General features: G+C 43.4%; 1 protein-coding gene across 4 annotated transcripts in view; it reads right to left on the reverse strand.

Moving 5' to 3' along the window:
- Window positions 1-18,099, reverse strand: part of ABCA10 (ATP binding cassette subfamily A member 10) — a 54,374-nt gene that overhangs the window by 15,697 nt on the left and 20,578 nt on the right. For all 4 annotated transcript variants that reach the window (XM_070388986.1, XM_005899331.3, XM_070388987.1 and 1 more), the window contains exons 16-25: window positions 16,314-16,404; window positions 15,691-15,830; window positions 14,825-14,944; window positions 13,276-13,474; window positions 10,664-10,830; window positions 9,770-9,903; window positions 7,709-7,846; window positions 5,486-5,587; window positions 4,214-4,381; window positions 3,891-4,004 (exon numbers count right to left, since the gene is read on the reverse strand). In XM_070388986.1, the coding sequence (XP_070245087.1) occupies window positions 3,891-4,004; window positions 4,214-4,381; window positions 5,486-5,587; window positions 7,709-7,846; window positions 9,770-9,903; window positions 10,664-10,830; window positions 13,276-13,474; window positions 14,825-14,944; window positions 15,691-15,830; window positions 16,314-16,404 (1,373 nt within the window). The remainder of the gene's footprint in view (window positions 1-3,890; window positions 4,005-4,213; window positions 4,382-5,485; window positions 5,588-7,708; window positions 7,847-9,769; window positions 9,904-10,663; window positions 10,831-13,275; window positions 13,475-14,824; window positions 14,945-15,690; window positions 15,831-16,313; window positions 16,405-18,099) is intronic.

The following is an 18,099-nucleotide window of genomic DNA, read 5'->3' on the forward strand; positions in this document are numbered from 1 at the left end:
TACTTCAAGCTAGGCTTCAACAGTACATGAACTGAGAGCTTCCAGATGTACAAGCTGAATTTAGAAAAGGTAGGGACCAGAGATCAAATTGCCAACATCTGTTGGATCATAGAAAAAGGAAGAGAATTTCAGAAAAACATCTATTTCTGTTACATTGACTACACTAAATCGTTAGACTGTGTGGATCACAGCAAACTATGGAAAATTTTTAGAGAGATGGGAATACCAGATCACCTCACTTGCCTCCTGACAAGCCTGTATTCAGTCCAAGAAGCAACAGTTAGAACTGGATATGGAACAATGAACTGGTTCCAAATGTAAAGGAGTACATCAAGGCTATAAGTTGTCACCCTGCTTATTTAACTTCTATGCAGAGTACATCATGCGAAATGCTGGGCTGGATGAAGCACAAGCTGGAATCAAAATTGCCAGGAGAAATATCAATAACCTCAGATATGCAGATGACACCACTCTAATGTCAGAATGTTAAGAGTAACTAAAGAACCTCTTCTTTTTAAAATTTATTTAATAGGAGGATAATTACTTTACGATCTTGTGATGGTTCCTGCCATACATCAACAGGAATCGGCCAAAGGTATACATGTGTCCCCCTCATCCTGAATCCCGATTCCCCCTCCCTCCCCACCCTATCCCTCTGGGTTGTCCCAGAGCACTGGTGTGGGGGCCCTGCTTCATGCATCAAACTTGCACTGGTTGCAAAGCGTGAAAGAGGACAGTGAAAAAGCTGGCTCAAAACTCAACATTCAAAAAACTAAGACCACGGCACCTGGTCCCATCACTTCATGGCAAATAGATGGGGAAACAATTCAAACAGTGACAGACTTCATTTTCTTGAGCTCCAAAACCACCGTGGATGGTGACTGTGGCCATGAAATTAAAGGATGCCTGCTCCTTAGAAGAAAATTATGACACACCTAGATAGCATATTAAAAAGCAGAGACATCACTGTGTCAACAAAGGTACGTATAGTCAAAGTTATGGTTTTTCTAGTAGTCATATACAGATGTGAGGGTGGGACCATAAGGAAGGCTGAGCGCCAAAGAATTGATGCTTTCAAATTGTGGAGTTGGCGAAGAGTCTTGAGAGTCCCTTGGACTGCAAAGAGATCCAACCAGTCCATCCTAAAGGAAATCAACCCTGAATATGCACTGGAAGGACTGACACTGAAGCTGAAGCTCCAATACTTTGGCTGCCTGATCCAAAGAGATGACTCATTGGAAAAGACCCTGATTCTGGGAAAGACTGAGGTCAGGAGGAGAAGGGGGCGACAGAGGATGAGATGGTTGGATGGCATCATTGACTCAATGGACATGAGTTTGAAGAAACGCCAGGACCTAGTGAAGGGCAGGCAAGACTGGTGTGTTACAGTCCATGGAGTCACAAAGTGTCAGACACAACTGAGCAGTTGAACAACAACAAAAGTTTAAAAAAAATTAAGGAGATATTGCATGAGTCAGCTGTCCACGCATCCAGTCAATGAGTCAACCCATAATGTGTCAGATACCAAGATTTTAAGTATATGAAACTGATCATAGAATAAAAAAAAACTTTTTAAAGTGTTCTGTCTATAAGCACAAGAAATATTTTCTCATAGAAAAAGCAATATAAACGGAAATCTGAGGGTTCATCAGCGTATTTTAGGACCTTAATCAGAACCTCCTGAAAGGTTCCCTGGCCACACCGTCACGGTTATGAGAAGCGCTGCTTTGGTGAGTCGTGTGTCGGTGCATCTTCTGTCTCGTGGAGACCTGCAGCCAAGCTCTCTAATCTAAGAGTGCAGGAAAAGAACTTACCCTTCACCACCCTACTTCCTCCTCTCCATCCCTTTCTTTTACCTTTTTTTAAAAAGAATCATTTATTTGGCTGCATCGGGTCTTGGTCGGGGCTGAGGGACTGTAGCTGAGCTGCACAGGCTGAGCTGCTCTGTGGCTTGTGGGATGTTAGTTCCTGGACCAGGGATTGAACTCACGTCCTCTGCATTGCAAGCCAAATTCTTAATCACTGGAAAGCCCCCTTTCTTTTTATCTTACTGTACAAATTAGCTCATCCATCACTTCTAACCCATTAGAAAAATTAAAATAATCCTCCCATTAACTGTTCCTTCCAACAAGCAGCAATAGGTACAATCTGTCCACGGCACTTCCCAGGCAAGTACACTGAAGGGTGGGTAGCCACGCCCTTCTCCAGGGGATCTTCCTGACCCAGGGACTGAACCCACATCCTGCACTGCAAGCGGATCTTTACCATCTGAGTCACCAGGGAAGTCCTAGGATTCCATGCTTAAAGGTCAACCAAATATGAACTCTTGATTAAAAAAAAAAAACCAAACATACAAGGCGACAGCCCACTAAGAGTGAGTCGAGAAGGGGAAAAAATACAGATTAAAACTATCTGAAGACTTTAGCTACTAGAATTATCAAACAACAAATACAAATATGTCAATTAAATGTACACATAAATCACATGTGAAATTTAAAAAAAACACAAACTAGTAACCAAAGGCTGTGAGGAACAGTTCAGGAAATTTGAAACAGAAGCTGAGTTCTGAAAAGCAAAACTGAGGTTTTAAAAATTAGCCAAAGATTAAAGATAATTTAGACACAGTTGAATGGTTTTTGGTCATAAAGCCACTGTTAGAATAAACAGGATCACCACATAAAGTTTCCAGACTTAAACATACCCAATAAAATAGTCTCAAAACATATACAGCAACATTAATTCGAGGGTAAAACCGACAAATCTACCTTTCCATTGGAATGCATGAGGAAAAAAATTAGATCAAGACCAATTCCAACAGTTAAGGACATATTACCGTGCTATGACATTTAACCACCAATATCACAACCACCAAACAAACTGGCTCAGGATTACAGGTATACAGGGATGAGACTTAGAAGCTCAGAAGCAACTCAATCACCTTTAGGATGTCTACTGTTGCAATGAATTCTCGAACTGGTTGCGTTTGGACATTTCTGCCCACAGTAAGCCCAGTCTTTGGATACCACCCACAGTGACCACCAGCATAGGTCTCACGGCCTTAGAGAAGCAAGACCTTGGTCTCCTGACCCAATCCCTCCACCTCGTCCCCAAAACAGACAGGAGAAAGGCGAGTCCACAAGAAAGAGAGAAAGGATAGAACATCTTTCCTTTTCTCACCAAGGGTCCTCAAACTAAGGGCATGCCTGAAATGCAGCTGGAGAAGGAAAGTTTCATTGTTTGTAAGATTAAAAGTTGCATTTTGGACTCGACTGGCCTTTCTTAGTACTTAAAGCAAATCTTAAGGAAGGAAACAAGACTGTGTTAATATCCACAACGGTCAGAAAGGAGTGCTGACCTGCTCAAGATGCCAGCAAGGCCTGGGGGAGGAGGCAGAGCAGAATATGCCTGACGTGGCTAATAATTTTATTTCTTAATAAAACTTTTCTCTGTTTACTTGTTTGCTTATGTTATTAGTCAATATGGCCACCTAGCACAATTTTTTTTTTTTTTATTATTAATAAAGGAAGGAGGAAACCTCCCTGAGTTGAGAGGCTCGGGCTCAGGTCTAATCCTTTAAAGTTTCTCCCACTCTATCAAATGAGGGAATTGACCCCAGTGATCTAGCCTTTCAGCTAGGACACGTCAGGATTTCTATAGCTGTTTCATCTCTTTCCAAAGAAACAGAAGTGCCAAAGAGACTTTTGAGAACAGAAAAAAAGGAAAAAAAAGAAGAAAATGAACTGAAACCTTAAACCATGAGCAGGGCCAAAGTGCGAAAGAAGTAGTTCCACTTCCTCCTAAGTATTTATGCCTAACTCTCCAGTTTTAGAAAAGGAACTTCAGGAAAACTTCATATAAATACGTATGTGTGTGCATTTTCAGATACTTACGAGAAAAAAGCTGAGGGACCAAAAGCCGTTATTTTTCCTTCCCCTGGGAAAGAGGAATGAAATCACGTACGTGAGGAGTATGAGACACGCCGCACAGCCGGCCACGCAAACCACCTGACCACACAAGATTAACAGCAAGGTTAGAGACGGGGTCACGGACAGGGTGAGGGGCAGGCAGAGGATCGGATCCCAGATCCCAAAGCTGTCAAAGGCAATTTTCTTGCACATGCCTTTTGTTAAGGACAAAGTGTTAACGAAAACGAATTTTTTTGTTTTGATTCTATTATTATATTTGGGGAGTTTGGGGGAAAATGACCACTTACCAGAGCAAACATGAATTGTAGTACAATTGTGGATTCCAAAAATATGTAGTACATTAAATGTATCGAAACAAGAATTCCGAAATAAAATGGGATGTCCACCAGGGCCTGTCCACACCAGTATGCTGAAGGACAGAGGCCTGAGATCCGTAACTGAGATTGGGCTTTTTGCTGGTGAAGAAACAGAAGGGATACGGGTGAGGCCGAGATCGTGGGTAGAAGAGGTATTTTGTTTCTGTGAAAATGTTAATTTTTAGTAAAATTTTAGAAGTAGTATGCTGCAGCAGCTACTTTTTTTGGTGAAAAGTCCATGTTCTTTTATATAGCAAATCTGCCTTCAGGAATTTGCTAGCCTGGGTTTAGAAGGCAAGCCACAGGACAACTAAGACACTCACACTATCCCAGAGAAAATAGCATGTCTCCCAGGTGGGGCTAGCGGTAAAGAATCCACCTGCCAATGCCAGAGATGCAGGTTTGGGCCCTGGGTGGGGAAGATCCCCTGGAGGAGGAAAGGACAGTCCACTCCACTGTGCTTGCCTGGGAAACCCCATGGACCGAGGACCACGGCAGACCACAGTCCATGGGGTCGCAAATAGTCAGGCACGTCTGAGCACAGATGGCACGTGGCCAGAAAGAGCATTTTCCAAAATCCCTGCCATCCTGCTGGGGCGAGAGGATGGGGTCACCACTGGCCCTGCAGGAAGCGTCTGACCTGTGCCCCCTTTACAAGAATGGAGTCAAAAATTAGGAAATGTGGCATATCTTATATTTCACACTAAACAATTCCCTTTAGAATTGTAGATTAACTACACAAGTCAAAAAGTAGTGCATTTTCACCTCTGAAGTTGATGTGAAGCGATTCCCTTGTTAAAAATATGTATGTATTTGGCTGTGCTGGGTCTTGGTTGCAGCATGCGAGCTCTTAGCTCCAACATGTGGGATCCAGTTCCCTGATCAGGGATTGAACCTGGGCCCCCTATATTGGGAGTGCAGAGTCTTAGCCGCTGGGCCACCAGCAAAGTCCCTAGGGTGAGTCCCTTTAAAACCAAGGTTACTTTACTTTACTTTACTGTGGTCAGTCATGAACTTTCTCACCTCTTTGACATCACGATGAACCATTTAATAAAATGCATACTTAGATTAGAGTAATACAATTCATGTGTAAACATTTTCTCATCTAAGACAATAAAATTCCAGCTTACTGAAGTCAGAGGGAATCGTCTCTCCTCCTCTGCCCACCCTCCATGCGCCCCCTCCCCTCACCCAGCTTCTTACTTTGTAATCACTGACGCTGCTCATTCCAATGTAAGGAGAAAGGCAGTTTACGACGAGCAACAAAAGAAAATCCAAAAGGCCCATTCCCCATCTTGGGTTATCCTGCAAGTTCCAAACACATCCGTAAGCTACTGCGCTTGTTACCAATCACACAATCAAACACAAGGATCAAATACATTTAGGGAAAAGGTGAAAATGTCCAAATGGAAGGATATACCTGATTTAAGAAGCAAACAAAGAGCAAACATGTTTGTTACCCTTAAAGGCAGGTTCCATTCCCAGGAACTGCACGATTTGAAAAGAAATTTAAAATCTGAATTTTATACGCCTGTGTTAAGAAGACAGACAACAGTTTCTTTTGCATATTTGGATCTGGTGCGTGAAGACTAAGTCATTTCAGTCATGTCCGGCTCTTATACGACCCCATGGGCTGTAGCCCTCCAGGCTCATCTGTCCATGGGATTCTCCAGGCGAGAATACTGGAGTGGGTTGTCATTTCCTCCTCCAGGGGATCTTCCCGAGGCAGGAATCGAACCTGTGTCTCTTATGTCTCCTGCACTGGCAGGAAGGTTCTTTACCACTAGCTCCATATCTACCATAATCAAACACTTGTGTTAGGAAACATTTGGAGGCTGAGAAGTGGTTATTAAAATCATGTGTGATTAAAAGTTGCACTGCACTCCACAAGATACAAAAGACAAAACAACCAAGACCCCAAAGGACACTGTAATATATAAAGCGACAGAGAGAACACTGAAATTGTAAAAAGAATCGTAATTTCAGGGTTGGACCACACATTCCACACTTGCTTTAATCAGCAACTATGAAATGCTCAGTAAATCCCCCAGGGAAATCTGACATAAGATGAAGAATTTGGGTTGGAGGCTTCTCTGGGTGTTCTAGGTTTTCCAAGAAAATCTGTTCATTCATTAATTTCAGAAACTATGTATTGGGTACCTAAGAAGTATAAAAAGCTATTCCAGACTATGAACCAAAGAAAGCTCAAATTACTAATATGACTCTTTAACAGTTCTCTGTCATTTTAGACGTCTCCATGTCCTTTAGGATCTTGGCCCTTTCAGGTTCTATGTCTTAGGGAGCTGGCTGTAATTTCTAACCAGACACAATTTTAGACTGCAAGAGTGGGGCCCGTGATAGAGCATGATAGCGTATTAAGTGTGGCAAATGAATGGAGAAACAGAGCCACTTAAAGGGTCGAAAACAATAGGGAACATTCGACTTACTAGAATTCTATTATACATTTACATTTTCCCATAAACATTTTAAAAATGGTAATGAAGCTAAACATTCAGTTCAGTTCAGTTGCTCAGTCGTGTCCGACAGTTTGCGACCCCATGAATCGCAGCATGCCAGGCCTCCCTGTCCATCACCAACTCCCAGAGTTCACTCAAACTCACGTCCATCGAGTTGGTGATGCCATCCAGCCTTCTCATCCTCTGTCATCCCCTTCTCCTCCTGCCCCCAACCCCTCACAGCATCAGAGTCTTTTCCAATGAGGCAGCTCTTCCATGAGGTGGCCAAAGTACTGGAGTTTCAGCTTCAGCATCAGTCCTTCCAATGAACACCCAGGACTGATCTCCTTTAGGATGGACTGGTTGGATCTCCTTGCAGTCCAAGGGACTCTCAAGAGTCTTCTCCAACACCACAGTTCAAAAGCATCAATTCTTCAGTGCTCAGCCTTCTTCACAGTCCAACTCTCACACCCATACATGACCACAGGAAAAACCATAGCCTTGACTAGATGGACCTTTGTTGGCAAAGTAATGTCTCTGCTAAACATTAAGTGAGCTGAAAAACTCTTTATCTTTCAGAATAATGGCAAGCATGTATCGAATGCTTACTCTCCCCTTGCAAAATGTAAGTCCCTCCTAAGATTTTTTTTTTTTCCTGTGCCGTGTACGCTGTATCTCCAGCATCTAGAAGCAGCCGGTCCTGGCAGACACTCAAGAAACACTTGCAGAAGGAATGAAGACGGTACATGCCAGGCTCTGTGGCAGGTGCCTAATAAATTCACCTGACCCTCACAGCTTCACAGGAGGTGTGAGGATGTCCCGCTCTTAGAGGAGAGGCCCAGGGAGCAGGAGGGCTCGCAGGGAGCAGGCTGCATGCTCAGGTACAGGCTCTGGCGCCCCTGCCCCTTCCTCAGCTGAGGAAGCCCTAGGCAGCTGAACTGCCTCTCAGAGAAGTTACCCCTCTACTTACAGGCGGAAACGTGCTTCTCTCCGTCTTAATAAGCTCTGTGACATTAAAGATTCCAAGCAGGGCATTGCTAACAATCCCAATGAGAACAGGAAAACAGTTCATCCTCTTGGTATTGCATGCAACTGAAAATCTGTAATCCTTTAAAAAAAAAAAAAAAGGAACGCAAATATACACTCTAAATTCTTAGAGTAAATCTCCTTATTGCAGAGTCTGTAAACTGTCGGGGTGGAATTAGGATAGGGAGACAATTAGCTTTTCCTTGACACTTCTCCCTACTGGAATTGGTACAAGACTGCCTTATTTTTGTAATTCAAGTGACTTATTCTATACATGAAATAAATGGACATTCACGAACATGGAAAGATGTCAAAGATCTAGATTCTATGTGACAAGGAAAGTCGTAGGACTTGTCTAATACGATTTCAATTTAGAAAATATGTTTCTGAACATGAGATCATTCTAGATATAGTGAGTTGTGTTTTTATAAAGGAAAGAGTGTAGAAGATAATTACTAAATGCATTAATATGAATATAATTCAGAAAAACGAATGGAATTATGAAGAGAATTTTACCTTCTATGCGACATACTCCAGTAACGTTTGAATTAATCTATTAAACAGTATTGCTTTTTTCTGCCTTATTGAGGTATAGTGAAAGTCGCTCACTTGTGTCCGACTCTTTGTGACCCCAGGGACTATACGGTCCATGGAATTCTCCAGGCCTGAGAGAGGGTAGCCATTCCCTTCTCCAGGGGATCTTCCCAACTCAGGAATCGAACCCAGGTCTCCCGCATGGCAGGCAGATTCTTTACCAGCTGAGCTATCAAGGAAGCCTTATTGAGGTATAACTGGCAAATAAAACTGAAGTTATTTAAAACACTTGAAGTGTGCATCGCAGTGAGAATTCCCTGGTGGTCTAGTGGTTAGAACTTGGTGCTCTCCTCGCTGTGGCCCAGGTTCAATCCCTAGTTGGGGAACTAAGATCCCTTAAGCCACGCAGTTCTGCCAATAAATAAATAATGTGTACATCATGGCAACTTGATACCCATATAACTGTGAAAGGATTCCTCCCATCAAGTTAACTAACACATCCATACCGCACATGTATATGTGTGTGTGTGTGTGTGTGTGTGTGTATTTCTTTTTGTTGGGGGGGCAAGAATACTGGAGTGGGTTGCCATTCCCTTCTCCAGGAGATCTTCCCGACCCAGGGATTGAATTCGGGTCTCCCGCATTGTAGGCAGACGCTTTACCGTCTGAGCCACCAGGGAAGTATCTCATACATGTATAAAACATTTAAATTCTTCCCTTAGCAAATTTTAATCACACCATACACTGTTACCAGCTACAGTCACAAACTCACATTAAAGCTCAGATCTTATTTATCCTATAGCTAAAAGCCTCTGCCCTTTTACCAACGCCGTCCTACTCCCCCACCTGCCCCTAGCCGCCACTTTCTACTCTCTGTTCTATGAGCTTGACGGTCTTTTTTTTTTTTAAGATTCCACTTCTAGGTCGTACCATATGCAGCATTTGTCTTTTTCTGTTTGGTTTATTTCACCTACCATAATGCCCTCCAGGCTCATCCATAGTGTCCTCAAAAGACACTTTGCTTTTATAATGAATAAAGTAATTTTAAACAACTTTATTAATAATAATAATAAAATTTATTAATTAAAAATGATCCTATTAAGAAGTAAAGAAGGTGGAAACTGTGCCCTGTAGAGGATTAAAATTTCATACCTTCTTCTAAAAGCAGCAAAGCAGTGTTCAAGTTGTATTGATTATAGAATAATTGAGCTGCTTTTCTATGATTTACAAGTATTTGGATGTGGCAAAAAGCCATGCATGATAAAAGTCCATGGAGGCAAAAAAAAAAAAAGATTCAGATATATTCTTTCCCTTGGAATTATAATTTGAATTGTTGAATGTGTATGTCTTTTAGACAAAGGTACTTAGTGGTAAACAGAAGCAGATCTTTTTTCCTTCCCACTTAAAATCTATTTAAAAATAAAATTTGGTTTGACAATCTTTTTAAAAAAGTCCACGGAGGCAAACGTACCCTGTGGCCACCAGACACGATGATGGCTCCGTTGTAGGAAGGGTCGTCTGAGCCGTTTCTATTTCTAGCATCATCTACTTCCAGAACTAGATTCTGATGCTTCAGGGACTGCACAGCGTCTTCAATACTGGATCCTGAAGAAGCCCGTGAAGAAGGCAGCACGAGAGCAGGAAGGTCAGTGTCAAGGCTTTAGGATAACGGTTTCGTCTTCTGTGAAGGAATGGTGCCCTGCCCCGGCAGAGCCCCCGTCACGCTCCCAGCTCAGGAAGCGCTCTCTGATGCTGGGACCTAAGACTGCAGCCCACGCTCTCGACCCTCTCCAGAAAGTGTTCACTTCTCTTGCAATTCTTAGTTATTTCCTGAGAAATCTGTGATTCTCACGGAAATAAAACTTTTTATTAGTGAATGTTACAGACTTTCCAGAACTCTGCAATGTCTGTAATTACAAAATACACACAAAATCCCGCTCAGGACCCAGACGTGGGGACCAGGGTACCCCAGCACGACGCTTACAGCCCTGGTGACCGAGTCACGAGACCGGCACAGAATCAAGCAAGCTTGGTGTTCTCCATTCTACCACTATTTCTCTTGATTCGAAAACAAGTCCTTCAGTTTCCTCAACCTGAAGATGAGGCAGGCTAGACAGGCCCTGCTTCCGCCCCTCGTGTTGTTGTCAAGACAGATTTGTCTGCCTCTCAACTTTGCCCTCCTCAAAGTTCTTTGACAGTGAAAACTGAAGACTACAGCCTTCTTGGTGGGCCAGTGGTTTGGACTCCACGCTCGCACTGCTGAAGGTGTGGGTTCAATCCCTGGCCAGGGAACTAAGATCCCACAAGCTGCATGGCATAGCCAAAAAAAAGCTCACTGAGGCTACACTGAAGGCCTGCCGCTCACCTGTATTGTTGATGATCAACAGGTTGGTCAGAGGAGGTTGAGGGAGCTGTTCCAGAGAAAGGAAGTACATTCCGGGTGAAAACTCCCAGCGATGATCATGAAAATACACTGAATACACGATCTTCTCGCAGACAGTGGGGATTAAGGCAATTCCGAACACCACTAACCTAAGTCAGAGAAAATGAAACCGTGAGTCTAAAACACGTTCCCTCTGATTAAGTCACAGACACGCTCTTTAAAGGCCAACCTATGGAAATCCAACACGCAGATATGCCATGTAGTTACACAAAATGAAACCCAGAGTGGGATTAATCTGAAAGTGGGCCCACATTTTAGCATGATTGTATCACGTTGCCAGGCGTCCGAGGGGGACGGAGGACCAGAGGAGGAGGTGAGGTCCGGAGGGTTCCTCCGCGGGCGTGCTGGCTGACCAGGACGCGTGGGAGAGTCTGCGGGACCTCAGACAGCCTACCTAGGGGGTGCTTTTAAAATATCTCTTTACTCTTGTTGCTTCATTCTTCTTTCATTTTTACTTTTTATATTATAAAAGTATGACAACACATTTACAGGAGATTTGGAAAATACAACGTGACATATAGCTCCACTATACATTACAGTTACTTTTTAACTAGATAAATTAAGATTTTTAGCTGGGGTTTCAGCATTAAAAGTCTCAAAAAATGAACAGAATAGACAGCAAAGTAGGCTATATTAACAGTAGACCTGAAAACCACTATGGACCAATTCAACATAATAAAGATTTATCCGATATAGAAAAGTGTGATGGAGTCAGAGGGCCTGTCTCGAGAGTTCTGGACGGCAAGGAGCCGTGCTTCACGCTGTGGCTCCAAGTGCACCATGAGCACGATTTCAAGTGACACTTGACCTTCTGTCCGCTGTTACTTGACATGTATCTTAACTTTGATGAACCTACATGCAGCACTGAATACGCCAGCTTCAGATCCTAGAACTCACTCCAACAACCGTAAGTAAAACACTTCCAAGCCGTCTTTCTGTTTCACTAGCAAGTATGTGCGTCCACTCTTTTCAGTAATCTCCTCCCTATCAGACCTCAGACTCTATCAGCCTCGCGGCTTCTAGAGAAAGAACAACAAAGTCCACCAGAGAGGATTCCCCTCCGGTCTTATCAACGAGAAAGAAGACAGATCCAAGGACGCGCCGAGGTCCCATTCCACCCCTCTGGTATCACCAGCCTCTGCTCGCATCACAGGCCGGCCTCAGTGCTCCTCTGGGCCTGCTCCACCCCACTCCTGGGACCTCCCACACTGAGTTCATCTTTCCTTCATCCTCCGTGACGTCCCTGCTACTGGCTCATTCCCATCATCACTAAAGCATGTTCTCTCTGTCTTCATAAAGAAATAATGAAATTTCCTTCTGACTGCAGTCTCCCTTCAGCTACTGATCATAGAAAGAACAGTAGAAATTCCCTCTGTGGTCAAGCACCTGACAAGCGTTATCTACTTTCAGGCTTTCTCTTCGTAAAACCTGAAGGACTTCCCTTTTGCCAAATAAAACAGAGGCTTTTGGTTCTGAGCCATCATCCTCCACCACTTGTCTGCTAATCCTTTCCTGTTCTCTAGTCTTGGCTCAAAGGTGAGCATTTCAATGAGACCAACACTGACCCACCTGTCGAGAATGAACCCTAGCTCCCTCCCCAGCTTCTTGGTCTACTCTACTTTGTATAAGCTACTATATAATGTATTCAGTTTTTATATTTATCATTTTTTACCTTTTCCCCCAATCAGAAGGTAAACACTATTAGAAGGGTACAGATCTCAATCAAGGTATGTAGAACAGTTTACAGGCTTCAGTAAAGATTTGTGGTGTACTGAACAAACAGCATGGTTATTGGGTAGTTACTTGATTGGTGCTTTTCTCCCTGACAAGATCGTCCGTCTCAAGGCCTTTTCAGTGGTATTTAACTACCGCAGGACATTACTGCAGACACTCAAAACAAACCTATTACATGAATGAAGAAATCAGTAGATGTATTTTCTTGACATTGGGACCTTTTATGCATATATGGGTAGAAGGCAACGGCACCCCACTCCAGTACTCTTGCCTGGAAAATCCCATGGATAAAGGAGCCTGGTGGGCTGCAGTCCATGGGGTCGCTAAGAGTCGGGCACGACTGAGCGACTTCACTTTCACTTTTCACTTTCATGCATTGGAGAAGGAAATGGCAACCCACTCCAGTGTTCTTGCCTGGAGAATCTCAGGGACGGGGGAGCCTGGTGGGCTGCCGTCTCTGGGGTTGCACAGAGTTGGACACGACTGAAGCGACTTAGCAGCAGCAGCAGCGTGCATATATGGACTAAAGACTTGAAGAGTCTGATAAGGGCTTCTCTGGTGGTCCAGTGATTAAGAACCAACCTTCCAATGCAGAGGACACGGGTTCAATCCCGGGTCGGGGAACTAAGATCCCACGTGCCTTGGAGCAACTAAGCCTGAGCACTGCAGCTGGAGAGACGCCAGCACGCCCCAGAGAGAGACCGCGCCCTGCAGCCAGGACCGCACGCAGACGAGAATAAGTGAGTAAATATTTTAAAAATAACAAAACAAAAAAATTTCTTAAAAAGTGCGATACTCACAAGGACAGGAAAATCTTCCTCTCATTCCTCAGCTTTAAGAAGCGGAGTCTCGCCACCGCACAGACTTGGCGTCTCCACAGAGCTGCAGAGCTGGCGGCCTGTTTCACTTCCGGAAGGGCACCAAGAGCCCGCTGGGCTTCAGACTCCGCTCCAGGGTCTCGGGTCACGTCGATTTCCGCCAGGCCCCCGACACCGGGATCTGTAACCATGTGATCAACTATTACAAGAGGTTACTTTACTTACATTTTCTCTTTAGAAACTTTGAGAAATGATGTTAGACTATTTGAAACAACACTTCTAACACATCGACTGCTGATAGCTACAACTTTTACATTCAAATCTTTCCTTCAAACAAATGTAATGGATGCAGTTTCGGGGAGGGAGGGAGTCAGTTTGAGGGCATGGGTTAGGCGTCTTGAGTGCATGACTTCATTCGTATCTGTAGAGAAAGCTCTTCACTGAGGGATCTGTGCAGAGCGTGTCTTACGCAAAAACACCATGATAAATGTCTACAGCTGAATTTCCTGAAAATTCTTCTCCTTCCTTCGTCTCCTCCAGAGGATCAGTTTATAACCGACAGTTGACATTCAGTAACTTTTTCAAGACACCGTGGTGTTAAGTAAGAGAAAGTCCATGAAGATCCCCTGTTTGAGTCCCACCCACACCACACGTGAGCCGTATGACTGCGGCTAATCACTCAGATGTGTAAATCTCACTTTCTCACCTACGTCATAATATAAATAAAATAACTTATGGGGATTAAGAACAACAGAATCCTGGGTTTCCCCGGTGGGCCAGTGATTAAGACTCTGCCTTGGAATGCAGAGAACACGGGTTCGATCCCCAATCTGAGAAGATCCCACAAGCTTTGGGGCAATCAAGCCTGTGTGCCCCAAAGCCCATGCTTTTCAACAAGGGAAGCTGCCACAAGAAGAAGCCCGTGCCCCACAGCTGGAGAGCAGGCCCCTCTCACCACAACTAGAGAAAGCCCACACACAGCAAAAAAGACCCCGTGCAGCCATCGATAAATAAATACTTTTAAATAATAAAAATAAAATCAGGTTTAAAAAAAACCCAACAGAATCCAACAGTTGAGCATTATGTCTGGCACATAGTAGGCTTCTAAATTCTTCAAATTAGTATTACTATAAAGTAAGAGAAGATAACATCTTATTTAATTATCTGCCATGAATATGTTAATTAGAATGAGTTGGTTAGCTAGGCAAGAGAACATTCTTACAGGGAATGGCAAGAAAGAGACAAACCTGGATTTAGGACGTTAGCAGAGAGCTACTGAGGGATAGTGGTGGGCACTGCAGAGGGAAGAGGTTAGACCCGACGGGGGGCACACAGCGTCACAAGGAGACTGGTCTGGCCCCAAGCCTAATGACCTTACCATAAAACATTTACGATACCTTAAAAGGTGGATGGCCCCCTTTATGCCTAATTCACCTTCTAGTTAGAATTCCACAGAAAAATCTATAAATATAAATTAACACATGGTCATTTTCTTTTTCCTTAATTTCCTGCTAGACACACATTTTTATACCTGGCCCATTAATTGCTGATCTGCCTTTTAGGTTCAAGAATACTTCATTTAGAGTTGTCATGGAAACACCAAAATTCATTATGCCCTGGTCAGAAGAGTTTTCAAGGTCTCTGCAAAGATCTAAAAAGCAAAGTAACAAAACAATGCAATTATTATTGGTAAAGAGTACACTAAAATACTAATTGCTAACAATTACTCAGGATAGATAAATCTGAAAATATTTTCACATTAGAGATGCCAGCAATTCAAGAAAACATTCCCATAAGGTGTTCTCTTGTCCTTCAAATCATTTTTGTTATTTTACATCTCTATTATAGTTTCATAAACTTTAAAATCTCCTGCATTTCTATGGCCATGTGTGTGTTTATATCTGTATGTCTATTTAAAAACTCAAAAAACTTCAAAATAAAAATTCAGGCGGCATGGAATAAACTGAATTTTCTTCTTTGTACTTTCCAAATTTTTTTATAATCAGTATCTTACATTCATAATTAAAATTATAATTTACCAAGAAACTATAGACCTGCTTGTAAATGTTTTAAAAATAAGGTTTATTGAGCCTGTATCTCAAACAGAAATGAAAGGTTTCTGCTGATTCAGGAAAGATATATGTCAAAGCTTCGTTTAATGTTGATGAAGAGAGCAAACCCGAGTTTCTCAGTGGACTACATTCAGGGAAACTTAGTTGCTCTCTCATCAAAACCATGTCCAAGTAACACACTTCATTACATTGGAAATGGGAGGGAGAGTACTTCTGGATACTTTCATGTAGAAGCTTCAGAGCAGGACTTGGAGAGCCGCAGAAAATGCAGTCAGCATCATCGTGGGCCAGGGGCTGTACTCTATGTGGTCACACAGTCTGTTACCTGGAAACTTGTCTGTTCTCTCCAGGGGCAAAGTATACACAAGTTTTTCTTCATTTTCTGCTGTTAACTTGGCATCTGAGATGTGCTGTGTGATGAGGGATGTGATTCTCTCCGTATTGCACCTTTCATTCCTGTGTAAACTAAATTTTCAAAAGAAGCATGAGTCCTTCAAGTTCTTCTCAATATGACTGCTCACTAAAAGACAGTTTTTGGTTAAACAGTCTGTATATATTACAGGCATACCCTGCTAACATCAGTAACCGGTTCTGACATTCTAGGAAGTGGATTTGGAATACAATTTTAGACTTTCAGGACAAACCATTTTATTAAAAATGATCGACTGCTTTTAGGCGGACACAACTGCAGATTTTTCCTATATAAATATTGCCAAAAATGTTGTATTGAAAGATACAGACATTTTTAGAAATTTTCATGCTTAAAACCAAGGTGTAACCAATAAGAAAATGTTAACAAGATATTTCATAGTGTCTATTGTAAATCAATCCTCTCCCCAAATGAAGCTGACTTTTCTTACAGTTCTAAAGATTACATGGAATTACAATATGGTCACCCCTCATGTGGATACAGTCTTATCAACAACAATCACACCCAGAATACGTTACCTCAAGTGATATCCAATACCCCATTTCCGCTTCAGGAACAGAGACGACCCTGCGCATCTGAGTTTCCCGTTAGACAGAAACACTTTCCTATCTGAGTAGAAAGAGAGAAAGAGTAAATTTTGTAAACTGCTTGTATAGAACATTCTTTCTGGAGACCAAAACTGGCTGGATTTTTCAGGATGAATGCAACCTCGGTAACTAGGGTTCCTAGATGCTCCTACTTGACACCAGTCTCTACCCTGGGACTGACAGTGCTGACCTGGGCACACAGAGGCTTGAGATGGGCTGATGCATTGGGTCTTGCACTTTCAAGGCTCAATCAACACCACGAGAACCTGCTTGGACCATGCCTCCTAGAAGACGTAATACACCTTCAGGGGGAGCAGGACCATGCCTCCTAGAAGACGTAATACACCTTCAGGGGGAGCAGGACCATGCCTCCTAGAAGACGTAATACACCTTCAGGGGGAGCAGGACCATGCCTCCTAGAAGATGTAATACACCTTCAGGGGGAGCAGGACCATGCCTCCTAGAAGATGTAATACACCTTCAGGGGGAGCAGGACCATGCCTCCTAGAAGACGTAATACACCTTCAGGGGGAGCAGGACCATGCCTCCTAGAAGACGTAATACACCTTCAGGGGGCTGAGTTACCTAAGTCACCCTCACAAAGGAAATCCACCCTAAATACTCACTAAAAGGACTGATACTGAAGATGAAACTCCAAAACTTTGGCCACCTGATGCAAAGAGCCCCCCCATTGGAAAAGACTCTGATGCTGGGAAAGATTGAGGGCAGAAGGAGAAGGGGACAACAGAGGATGAGATGGTTGGATGGCATCACTGACTCAATGGACATGAATATGAGCAAACTCCAGGAGATAGCGGAGGATGGAAGCCGGGCATGTGCTGCAGGCCATGGGGTCGCAAACAGTTGGGCACAACTAAGCGGCAACAACAGCGAAAGCCAATGGCCATTCAACCACCAGCTGAACTGCCAACTCTGCAACACACAGGCCAAGTGAATGCCTATTGATTTAGGGCACCGAGCTTCGAGATGGCTTGTGACAGCAGTTTTGAGGCAGGAGACAATTGACACAAGAGATAAAGTGCATCCAACCTTGATTTCATGTGGGAAACTTCGGATACTCTTACAAGGCACATCAGCAGCAAAAATTTCTCTCCCTTCCCTGAGACCCTTTCTGACCTCATTTTCCCCAGATTCCTTCTCTACATGATCTCTGGCCTCACTGAAACCGTCCTCCCCACCTGCCAAGATTTCCGAGGCAAAACGTTTGCTGTCTCTCTAATTCTCCAAACTTCACACCCGACACCTCATTCAGTAAAGAAAGGATCTCCCTAGAAGGGCACAAAGGACTGCAAATTTAAAATAGAGTTTTTCCCAGCTAAACATTCCTTTCTACTCAACAAAAAATATATATTTTTGTATGTGCATGTGCTAAGTCACTTCAGTGGGAAGCCACATATTTTTGTATACACACACACACACACACACACGCATACACAATACAGCTTCCCAGGTGGTGCTAGTAGTAAAGAACCTGCCCGCCAGTACAGGAGATGTGGATTTGATCCCTGGGTCAGGGAAATCCCCTGGAGGAGGGCGTGGCAACCCACTCCAGTGTTCTTGCCTGGAGAATCCCATGGAGAGAGGAGCCTGGCGGGCTACAGTCCATGGGGCTGCAAAGAGTCGGACACGACTGAACCGACTTAGCATGCACACACACATAAAAAGTAACACTGGCATTTCAAATTTTTAAAAATAT

This window comes from Bos mutus, chromosome 19 (assembly GCF_027580195.1).
Source record: "Bos mutus isolate GX-2022 chromosome 19, NWIPB_WYAK_1.1, whole genome shotgun sequence".
NCBI lineage: Eukaryota > Metazoa > Chordata > Mammalia > Artiodactyla > Bovidae > Bos > Bos mutus.